General features: G+C 44.2%; 1 protein-coding gene across 1 annotated transcript in view; it reads right to left on the bottom strand.

The window, feature by feature from the left end:
- Positions 1-7,664: 7,664 nt before the first annotated feature.
- Positions 7,665-12,367, bottom strand: part of LOC124593888 (juvenile hormone acid O-methyltransferase-like) — a 49,595-nt gene continuing 44,892 nt past the window's right edge. Inside the window, exon 5 of the mRNA XM_047132235.1 lies at positions 7,665-7,849. Within this exon, the coding sequence (XP_046988191.1) occupies positions 7,665-7,849 (185 nt within the window). The remainder of the gene's footprint in view (positions 7,850-12,367) is intronic.

Here is a 12,367-nt window from a genome sequence, read left to right on the forward strand (position 1 = left end):
GTTCAGTGGAACTTGTGATACAATTTCAATTTAGTGACTTACACGACACACTTTTAGATTTACTCACATAAAAGTACAGTCTTCGAAACGCTCAAACGAGGTACCATGCACACACATTGTTCCACCAGTGACCTACCGATTTGTGCCCAAAAACTGTCTCAGTTTACTCAAGAATAAAAGTGTGACACACAGTTCACATTATATTACTCGCTCTCTTTCTGCAGTTCCCATCAATGCGCTCACGTATTAACATAAATAATTTATCCGTGAGATAACGCACGAAAACCAACGCACCAGCCATGCCACATGTCTGCAGTCCGCGTTCTCATGTTACTCACGGTCCTACAACTCGATTGTTCAGTCTCTACAGGGTCTTTTTTTTTCACCATGTACTGAGAGTACACTGAAAAAATAAAAAAAAAGTCTAATGAACATACGTCCGAATGTGCATGTTTTCCACGCTAGAGACCATTTATTCAATCATAGTTCGATACAGAGACTGCGCTCTAATACGCGCTGCAATACCATGCAGCCACACTTAAAGTATGCATGGTTTTCTCCTAGAGGGTGGTACAGTTCTTCAGATATCAGGCCCTAGAGCCCTCTCCTGCCATAGCAATTGGTAACGTTGTGTCCGATTCACTTCTCTATGTGATTCATGTTGACGTGGGTGTGATACAGTGTTGTACACAATGGTTCCGACATAGTGTTCACTTGCGGAAAGGCAAATGGCAAAAGGGGGGGGGGGGGGGGAGCAGCAAGATTGTATCAGGAGAGCTATCCTCACCGTCAGTAGCCACAGCATTCAATATTTGCAACAGTGTATCGCCATTTGTCTGAGACAGGGTCGTTTCAGGAAACATGAAACCACGAAGAACTTACCCGAAATGTTCGAACACCAGACTTGGAAGAAAATATGATTAACACATCAGGAAGGCGACCGCTGTGTCAGTACCATTCGGTTTGCCCGCCGGTAAGGGGTAAGCCAGACGACCGTGAGGAACTTTCTCTATATCAGATGCTACTACCCTCATCACTTCAGACGTGTGCAGGGCGCTCTAGAGACACACTTTCCGCATCTGGAGCAGTTTCGTCACTGGTTTCTTCACCAGGCAATCACGATCCTGGGATTTGTGTCGTCTGTCCTATTCACAGCTGAGACCACCTCTACGAGGAGTGGTATGTTCAACTTTCTTATCAGGATCGGTGCTATAATATGCAGAACCCCCATGGTGTGGTGACAGCGAATTATCAGCATCAGAGCAGCCGGAATGTGTGGTATACTTCCAACGTTTTTGGATTCTTTAATTTTTCTAATTTAATTGTTTTTAATTGCCCAATAGCACAACAGGGTTAGTTTCACATCTTCTAATTTTTAGTTTTCCACCAACGCCATATTAAATTTTTGATTCTACCATCAACATCATTGTGACATTAGACACACTCTCAAGGATACTTCAACCCAATAAAGACAAGGCATTAATTATCAATGAAACACACACACTGACTTATAATTTCCAACATATTTTATTTAACAATTGCATGGCAACAGCAGACTGCTATTACTCCAGAATAATATACATAATTACCCAAGAAACTGAAACATTACTAAAAAGCCAAAATGTCTACGGGCATCAAAGCCCACACCAAACAAACCAAATCAACAATTTTAGAATCCTGTTTACATAAATCTTAAGAACTATACAAACAATAAATTGTTTACTGACACACACTCCCACAGAAGCAAGACACCTTTCTAAGATATAACAGCAGTAAGATATTAAAAACACAGTAGAATGAAAGGCATCTTTCAGATTTTACAAAATTTCAGTGACAAGTAGTACCATATCAGGGGTTTGCGGAAACTGCAGCTCAGATCGAGCCTGAATGAAAGCTGAAAGGAATGATGAAGAAGGAAAGACGGACGCCTTGGTGTCACCAGGAACAAATAATGTAATACTCAACTTAGATTCACTGAAGAACTGGTGTCTACTGGCAAACAAGGCGACCGCGCTATCGGTTACAATTCAAACTGGCCGCCGTCAAGGCGTCGTCCCCCAGTTAAACGATCAGCTACAACAGACGACGCGCAATGCTGATTATACCACGGAAACACCAACATAAAACCAAAACAGGCAAACCTCATTCAGACAGGTAACCACTGTTCAATACGTTGTGCACCAGTGGTCAATACGAAACAGACTACAAGGGAGTGCAAACACTATAAGATCCTTTAACTGCAAACAGCACGAAACTCAATAAACATGTATACAGCAGAACTCTAAGAACCTGAATAATTCCCACCGTTTGATTCTTTAGTGCATCTGGTTGCAGGCTGATGTATACGAAAGGCACCTTCACATCTTCACATCGTTTAGCAGCAGAGATGAGAACATCGCCCTCTCACAAGACGCAATACACACACGCCGACCGCACGCAAGTCTCCGTCCGCAGCCCCACTGCCCACGTGACAGAAACAGGCAGAGAATGCGCGAAGAGCGACCGTCGACAACCAGACTGCACACCGGAGCGCCAACCAACCGATCAAAACCAGCCCTCTCCCCAATTTTTTTCTTTATTGTGATTTCATTCCCCTGCGCCATAAGGGCAGGGGAGGGCTGTCAGCGGCACAGTCCGCCGCTTTTCAGCCGAGTGACATGACAATAATACGAGAATAAAATGTTACATATAAGGCGATAAAAACGGGGGACATAAGACAGAGTAAGGGGAGATAATGGAGGTAAAAATACACTGACATGGAGACGGTCATGTGGGGATAATTAAAAAAGTCGACATAAAGTTAAAAAAACACAGTTGGCAATCTCAAAACACTAAGAAGACACCGAAGGCAAACACACAGGTTAAAAGTCAGCCACAGTGTTAAAAACACTCCAGAACAACACACTTTAAATCCACTTGGAGTACATACGATGAAGAATAAAACTGACAGGTGGGACCTGCCGAGGGAGAGGCCAGACAGGATGGAAGAGGAGGGGAGAGCATGGGGCAGCAGGGGAGGGGGTGGGATAAAAAGAGTAGGGGTGTCAGCGGCTACACCAAGAGGCAGGAAACTGGTGGGGCAGGAGATGAAGAGGGAAGACAAGGCAGGTGGGAGTGCAGAGACACTGAAGGGGAGTACAAGAGAGGGATGGGGAGTAGGAGGAGAAAGACCCGAGAAGGGAGGGGGAGAAGAGGGAGCCCTGAGGAGGAGGCAGGTGGATGTTGGGGTTAGAGTTGGTATGAAGGATACATGTCAGGGCGAAGCTCATCATCTGGAAGGGGTAGATGGTTAAAGTTGCGTTAGGAAAGGAGGCAGAGGGTGTGGAGATGGACAGAGGGTGGGACACAGCAGTAAAGGCACAGCAACGGGCTGGGGATGGAGAGGAAGGGAGACACGAGGGGGTGAGGGGAATCAATGTGGTGGACAATATATAGCCTGCAGATGTGTTCAAGGAAAAGGAGAATGTGGGGGAAGGGGATGAGGTCGTAGAGGATGTTCATGGGGGATGGAAGGACGATGCAGAATTAAAAGTGGAGCGCATGGTGTTCGAGGATTTGGATGGATTTATAGAACCAGGGAGGGGCGTAAATCCAAGCCACGCTTTCGCAACAGAGGATGGGGTGGATCAAGGATTTGTAGGTGTGAAGGTTGGTGGAAGGATGCAGACCCCATGTCCAGCCGGACAGCAGTTTCAGGAGACGGAGTCTGTTGTGAGCTTTGTGTTGGATGGTAAGGAGATGGGGAGTCCAGGTGAGGTGGCGGTCGAGGGTGAGGCCAAGGTATTTGAGGGTAGGAATGAGGTGGATAGGACGGCCATAAATGGTGAGGTAGAGATCATGGAGATGGAAATAGCTGGTGGTTCGACCTATGATGATCGCCTGGGTCTTGGAGGGGTTGATACCGAGGAACCACTGGTTGCACCAAGCAGTGAATTGGTCAATTTGGAGGGTACGTTGGGACCGTTGACGGTTAGGATAAAGGGCTAGGAAGGCGGTGTCATCAGCCAACTGGAGGAGATGACCCCTCTCCCCACAGCGTCGCGTGCTTAAATAGCCGAACAGCGACCACAGAGGAAAACCACGGCTACGTGATACAGAATCGATGGCAGAGATCTTAAATGCATATTGCAGAAGACGCTGTCGTTTATCGACTTGCAAAGTCATCAGAGGGTCAAAACAAATTGCAAAACGATTTAGAAAAGGTATCTGAATGGTGCATAAATTGACAATTCACCCTAAAAAACGAAAAGTGTGAGGTCATGCACATGAGTGCTAAAAGGAATTCGTTAAACTTCGGTTAGACGATAAATCAGTCAAATCTAAAGGCATTAAATTCAACTAAGTACCTAGGAATTACAATTACAAACAACTTAAATTGGAAAGAACACATAGGAAACGTTATGGGGAAGGCTAACCAAAGACTGCGTTTTATTGGCAGGACACTTAGAAAGTGTTACAGATCTGCCTACACTACGCTTGTCCATCCTCTTTTAGACTACTGCTGTGAGGTATGGGATCATAACCAGATAGGACTGACGGAGTACGTAAAAAAGTTCAAAGAAGAGCAGCATTTTTTGTACTAACGCGAAATAGGGGAGAGAGCGTCACTGAAATGATACAGGATTTAGGATGGACATCACTGAAACAAAGGCGTCTTCGTTGCGCAGAAATCTTCTCACGAAATTCCAATCACCAACTTTCTCTTCCGAAAGCGAAAATATTTTGTTGACGCCGACCTAGATAGGGAGAAACGAACACCATGATAAAATAAGGGAAATCGGAGCTCGTATGGAGAGATATATATGTTCACTCTTTCCACGCGCTGTACGAGATTGGAATAATAGAGAATTGTGACAGTGGTTCGATGAACCCTCTGCCAGACACTTAAATGTGATTTGCAGAGTATCCATGTAGATGTAGATGTAGATGTAGATATAGTGACTCTCCATGTTCAGGAAGACATTTGGGGTTTGATAAAGATCATTTAACCACATTAATCCATTTTATAAAAACTTGAGCCGGCCGAAGTGGCCGTGCGGTTAAAGGCGCTGCAGTCTGGAACCGCAAGACCGCTACGGTCGCAGGTTCGAATCCTTCCTCGGGCATGGATGTTTGTGATGTCCTTAGGTTAGTTAGGTTTAACTAGTTCTAAGTTTTAGGGGACTAATGACCTCAGCAGTTGAGTCCCATAGTGCTCAGAGCCATTTGAACCATTTTTTATAAAAACTTGTTTCTACAGATTGAAAATATCATTCTGGAGACATTCCCTAGGCTGTTGCTAAGACATGTCTCCGCAGTATCCTTTCTTCCACGAGTGCTACCGAGCGAGGTGGCGCAGTGGTTAGCACACTGGACTCGCATTCGGGAGGACGACGGCTCAACCCCGTCTCCGGACTTCCTGATTTAGGTTTTCCGTGATTTCCCTAAATCGTTTCAGGCAAATGCCGGGATGGTTCCTTTGAAAGGGCACGGCCGATTTCCTTCCCAATCCTTCCCTAACCCGAGCTTACGCTCCGTCTCTAATGACCTAGTTGTCGACGGGACGTTAAACACTAGCCACCACCACCACCACCAGGAGTGCTAGCTCTGAAAGGTTCACAGAAGAGCTTCTGTGAAGTTTGGAAGGTAGGATACGAGGTACTGGCAGAACTGAAGCTGTGAGGAGGGATTATCAATCGTGCTTGCGTAGCTCAGTTGGTAGAGCACTTGCCCGCGAAAGGCAAAGGCCCCAAGTTCGATTCTCGGTCCGGCACACATATTTAATCTGCCGGTAAGTTTTAGTAAAGTATTTCTTTCGCCCTCGTACCTTACATTATTTGTGATAATGTAAATGCACAGGTTTGACGTCATTTTCCTTTGTGACACTTCTCCAGCTTATTCTGCTTAGAAATGTAAACACTTTAAATTTTCTAGTGGCACTTTCTTCACAAAGCTAAATAAATTCATGCCACTACTGCCCACTCTGAAAACATTTAGATATGCATAGATATCAAATATTGGGCAACAAAGAGCTTCGCTGAAGATTGCTTTTCTGATCGGCCCTTAACTTCAAATACCACACTGTCCGATTACGAGGGCGGGTTGAAAAGTAATGCCTCCTAATTTTCTTCATTTTGTTTTCAATAGCGGCTGTTACATGACACTGATATTAGCCGGTAGACTTTTCCGCATCTCTGACGCAAGTTGCAACGCTCTGCCGCTAGAGGGCTCCAAACTATAGTATGCAGCATGGCGATGTGTTACGTAATAGTGTCAGTGCATTGCGAGACACTCAGATATCTGAAAGCGCGAATTCCAAGAGTTTGTCCGCATATCGAACACCCTGTCCTTCAGCACGACAATGTCAGACCACACACGAGCGCTGCGACATCTGCAACAATCCGACGTCTTTGGTTCACCGTCATCGACCATCCTCGATTCAATGTCGACTTGGCTCCATCCAATTTTCAGCTGTTTCAAAACCTTAACGAACACCTTTGAGGACTTCAATTTGATAGGGATGAAGCGCTGCCACCAGAGGTGAGGGCGTGGCTCCGTCAACTAAGTCAAACATTCTGCAGTGACGATATTAACAAACATGTCCCTCGTTGGAAGAAATGTGTTCTTCGCCAGGGTGCCTACGTTCAGAAATAAATATGTAGGCATGAACATTGAAGATGCATTATCTTCATAAGGTTGGATTATTTAAAAAAGTTGTAAGAGTTTTCACATAGAAAATCGAAGACATTACTTTTCAACACGCCCTATTAGTACACAATATTTGCGGGGTAAACTTTCTGCTTGTTTCATTGTTGGTTCAAATGGTTCAAATGGCTCTGAGCACTATGGGACCCAACATCTGAGGTCATGAGTCCCGTAGAACTTAGAACTACTTAAACCTAACTAACCTAAGGACAACACACACATCCATGCCCGAGGCAGGATTCGAACCTGCGACCGTAGCAGTCACGCGGTTCCGGACTGAAGTGCCTAGAACCGCACGGCCACCGCGGCCGGCGGCATTGTTGGTATTGCAGGGTTCACAAAATTTGCCATGAGAATAAATTATGCAATAGTAACCCCTTTCGTAATAATCTGAGCTGCATCTGTCAGTGAATACCAGTGAAGTTATAAATTACAACTCTTCTTAACAATATATTTCCTTTCGCCACCCTTGTCGACATGAAGAATGACTAAAGGTGCAAACCTTTAGTAGTCTCTCTGTTCGGCTACTTCACTCCGTTCGATTGGTAAGCTTTCTGCTTACACTTCTGTTGGTGTATATACTAAAGCAGCAAACCTTTAGTTGTTCTTCATTTCGACAGAGGTGCGAAACGAATCATTTATGCCCCTGATGTTAAAGTGAGAGAGAAGCCAACGAATTAAGGGAGCAAAGGAGCATCTTGTTGACATCCTGGTAATTAAAAGCGGAACACTAGCACTGTTGGAATATCTTTGACAGGAGTATCGTCAAAACTGTACAGATCAGGATACTCTTAGAGTGCCATTTACACCTGAGAGGATTTTCCAAACAGTTTACGGGAAGATAATTACATATAAATGTCTATAGTTTAATTTTCTGTTAACAACAGACTAGCCGGGGAATTCTGTTTGTGCTCTGTGTTGTTTGTCATTTCCGTTATTAAATATTGTTTATTGTTCAAGCGGTGGTGCAAAACTCCCAATTACAGTTTTCTGGCCATAGCAACCATTATGTTAAAGTGCATGTAGTATTTCGGCTCTTCACTGCTTCCAACGTCCTTTGATAATCCATTCAGTTTCTCCATACGCTGTAGCCAATCATCTAAGAAATTATCCTTCTGGTCTTCCGGAACTCGGTCCAGGAATGGACATACTGACTTCAGAAAATCTAAAAAAAATAAAAAGGCAAATATTCGATTACGACAAATATTAGATTACGATGAAAAATCACAAAGCATACAAATATTATATTTGAATAATGGTTTAAGATATCGAAAGCAGCATTTTATCAAGACAAAGTTCGCAAAAGAAGGATGTTCTACAGTATGTTCAATGCTTCAGACTTTATCTATCGAGGCACTGTTAATTAGTTGTTTATTCATCCATAGTGCATTTACAGACTGTATCAGACATGTCATATAGTAGAAAAACAAAACAATTTTTAAAAATTGAAGGTATAGCTCTAGGGAGCCTACATAATTAATTTTTCCCTTTATTGTTTTGTTTTATTCATTGTGTTTAGTAGTAAACGTCAAGACGTTCAATTAGTAGTTCTACCTGAACATTAATTTTTCATTGTTTCTGTTTATAATTCTCTGTGCTATAAAAGTTCCCGTTTTCGACAACACAGGAGGATTTTTTCCCCCCGTGTACAAAGTCTGTGGATTTATTGATGATAGGATACAGAACAGAAAAGATCTAATGAACTTATGTCCGGAAATTCATGATTTCTGGGTATTCGATCATACACTCTTATACAGACTGCGGTCTAATGCACGCTGCACCATGCAGCCATAGCTACAGTATGTCTTGAAAATGATTTTCGAGTGCCTCAAGGCATGTATGTACGCGCTGTAGCATGCTCTGTCTCACACGTTCACGTGGGCCAGGCTGCATCCGAACAGTGTCAAAGGCAGCATGAATATCCTCCTTCCTTGTCTGCATATCTGGAATGATTCTGTGTACAGGATACATTTGAGATGGCCCAATAACCAGAAACCACACCGATTGAGATCCGGTGAACGTGAGGCCATGCAACTGGACACCCTCGTCCGGTCCACCGACCTGGCAAGACACGATTAAGATGCGTCCAGTAGGCTGGAGAACCATCATGTAGCCGCCACGTAACCCTTCGAATCATCAATGGCACTTCTTCCAGTAAGGGAGGCAAAGTCACCCGCAAGAAACGCCGATAGTTCCGGCCCGTTAGGCGACGCTGAAGGGAGACTGGTGCCAAAAGACGATCGCCAATTATCCCGGCCCACACATTCCGGCTGCTCTGATGCTGATAATTCGCTGTCACCACACCATGGGGGTTCTGCATATTATAGCACAGATCCTGATAAGAAAGTTGAACATACCACTCCTCGTAGAGGTGGTCTCAGCTGTGAATAGGACAGACGACACAAATCCCAGAATCATGGTTGCCTGGTGAAGAAACCAGTGACGAAACTGCTCCAGATGCGGAAAGTGTGTCTCTAGAGCGCCCTGCACACGTCTGAAGTGATGAGGGTAGTAGCATCTGATATAGAGAAAGTTCCTCACGGTCGTCTGGCTTACCCCTTACCGGCGGGCAAACCGAATGGTACTGACACAGCGGTCGCCTTCCTGATGTGTTAATCATATTTTCTTCCAAGTCTGGTGTTCGAACATTTCGGGTAAGTTCTTCGTGGTTTCATGTTTCCTGAAACGACCCTGTCACAGACAAATGGCGATACACTGTTGTAAATATTGAATGCTGTGGCTACTGACGGTGAGGATAGCTCTCCTGATACAATCTTGCTGCTGCCCCCCCCCCCCCCTTTTGCCATTTGCCTTTCCGCAAGTGAACACTATGTCGGAACCATTGTGTACAACACTGTATCACACCCACTCCAACATGAATCACATAGAGAAGTGAATCGGACACAACGTTACCAATTGCTATGGCAGGAGAGGGCTCTAGGGCCTCATATCTGAAGAACTGTACCACCCTCTAGGAGAAAACCATGCATACTGTAAGTGTGGCTGCATGGTATTGCAGCGCGTATTAGACCGCAGTCTCTGTATCAAAGTATGATTGAATAAATGGTCTCTAGCGTGGAAAACATGCAGATTCGGACGTATGTTCATCAGACTTGTTTTTATTTTTTCAGTGTACTCTCAGTACATGGTGAAAAAAAAAAGACCCTGTAGAGACTGAACAATCGAGTTGTAGGACCGTGAGTAACATGAGAACGCGGACTGCAGACATGTGGCATGGCTGGTGCGATGGTTTTCGTGCGTTATCTCACGTGAGCGCATTGATGGGAACTGCAGAAAGAGAGCGAGTAATATAATGTGAACTGTGTGTCGCACTTTTATTCTTGAACAAACTGAGTCAGTTTTTGGGTACAAATCGGTAGGTCACTGGTGGAACAATGTGTGTGCATGGTAATTCGTTTGAGTGTTTCGAAGACTGTACTTTTACGTGAGTAAATCTAAAACTGTGTCGTGTAAGTCACTAAATTGAAATTGTATCACAAGTTCCACTGAGCAGAAGAATATACGAACATATGACCGAATGTTTCAAATTATGCATATCTGGACCTGCAATTCCACGACATCAAGCTCACGCCGACAGCTGCGCCAGTATCGGAGTCCTGTCTCTACCTCAGATGTATAACGGACCTAAAAATATTTTCAGCATATTATTGTCCAATACCAGACCCGCCATTCTATCTTGGACTACTGCAGCCGTGTGAGCTGCAGTCACAGCGAGAATTTTTGAAAAAGGCTGCTACGTTAATAAGGCTCTTAGCTGGATAAATAATGTAGTACGGTATGAGATTTTCACTCTGCAGCGGAGTGTGCGCTGATATGAAACTTGCTGGCAGATTAAAACTGTGTGCCTTTCGCGGGCAAGTGCTCTACCAACCGAGCTACCCAAGCACGACTCACGCCCCTCCTCACAGTTTTACTTCTGCCAGTACCTCGCCTCCTACCTTCCAAATTTTACGGAAGCTGTCCTGCGAACCCTGCAGAACTAGCTCTCCTGAAAGAAAGGATATTGCGGAGACATGGCTTAGCCACAGCCTGGGGGATGTTTCCAGAGTGAGATTTCCACTCTGCAGCGGAGTGTGCGCTGATATGAAACTTCCTGGCATATTAAAACTGTGTGCCAGACCTAGACTCGAACTCGGGACCTTTGCCTTTCGCGGGCAAGTGCTCTACCAACTGAGCTACCCAAGCACTACTCACGCCCCGTCCTCACAGCTTTACTCCTGCCAGTACCTCCCCTCCCACCTTCCAAACTTTACAGAAGCTCTCCTGCGAACCCTGCAGAACTAGCTCTCCTGAAAGAAAGGATATTGCGGAGACATGGCTTAGCCACAGCCTGGGGGATGTTTCCAGAATGAGATTTTCACTCTGCAGCGGAGTGTGCGCTGATATGGAGCTTCCTTACAGATAAAAACTGTGTGGCGGGCCGAGACTCGAACTCGAGACCTTTGCCTCTCGGGGGCAAGTGCACTACCAACTGAGCTACCCAAGCACGACTCACGCCCCGTCCTCACACCTTTACTTCTGCCAGTACCTCGCCTCCTACATTCCAAAAGGCAAAGGTCCCGAATTCGAGTCTCGGTCCGGTTCACAGTTTTAATCTGCCAGGAAGTATCAATGTAGTACGGTATCTGGTTTCTCTTTAAAACAGAATTTGCTCCGGTCATAATATTTTGTCAATCTGGTTTCCTGTTAAAACAATATTTGCTCCAGTCATAATATTTGGTCAATCTACGACAATGTTTTCAAAATTTTAGAAAGCATTTTGTAGATGGAGTATAGCGATCGGTATAAAATGCTAAAGAACCGTAATTACACGGATCTCGCTCCGTCTGCGGTCACCAGCAGCTATAATGGCAGAAAGAGCCTAAAGATGGTTCGAGGAACGAGCCGAAACCTGTTGCTAACAAATGAAAAATCTGGAAACGCGATCAGGACTGTTTTCATTTAATTTTTAAGACAATGTTGTCATTGGAACAGTACGAACACATAAATGTACTGTTCGCTCCATTCCGCATATTATAATTTTTTTACGATTTAGTAAATTAATATCCATACTTGCTCTCATTCAGTGGATTAACCACGTTGTATAGCGTCATGTTTCTGACGTAACACATAAATGACTTAATGAAATGAAGATATTTACAAATCCATTACACTGTGTGCTGACACACCTATTATAAGTGTGCTTTGTTCTGACAGGTCCGGAACTGTAGCCCTCTCAATATTAAAATTTGACAGCTGGTGTACATGTGTTTGAGGTTAGTTAGTTTACAACATTATGTTAAATTTAAGGGTTGTGCATATTAGTGTATTTCACGTAAATGAGTACATTTCTGGGTGCACGCATACATATTATTCAACAACATTTTCACGGTATACTTGTGGGAACTAAACGTCAGAGAATGACTCAATATTTCATACTGCCCAATGATATTGGCTGTCTGTAGGTAAGATTGAAAGTTGTGTAATATATTATACGGCACACTGACGGATCTACTGAAATTAGATTTTACGTAAAATGTCTTATGCTAATGGCGCTGGCTAATATTGAATGCCTGTCAGAGCAGTCTGTTACGGTGTTTATTTTGTGCATTTTGATGTGTTGTGAAACGGAAATGGGTTCAAAATAGAGGAACGGACACTTATTATTGAGAATATTTAGTGG

Source organism: Schistocerca americana, chromosome 2, assembly GCF_021461395.2.
Source record: "Schistocerca americana isolate TAMUIC-IGC-003095 chromosome 2, iqSchAmer2.1, whole genome shotgun sequence".
Lineage (NCBI taxonomy): Eukaryota > Metazoa > Arthropoda > Insecta > Orthoptera > Acrididae > Schistocerca > Schistocerca americana.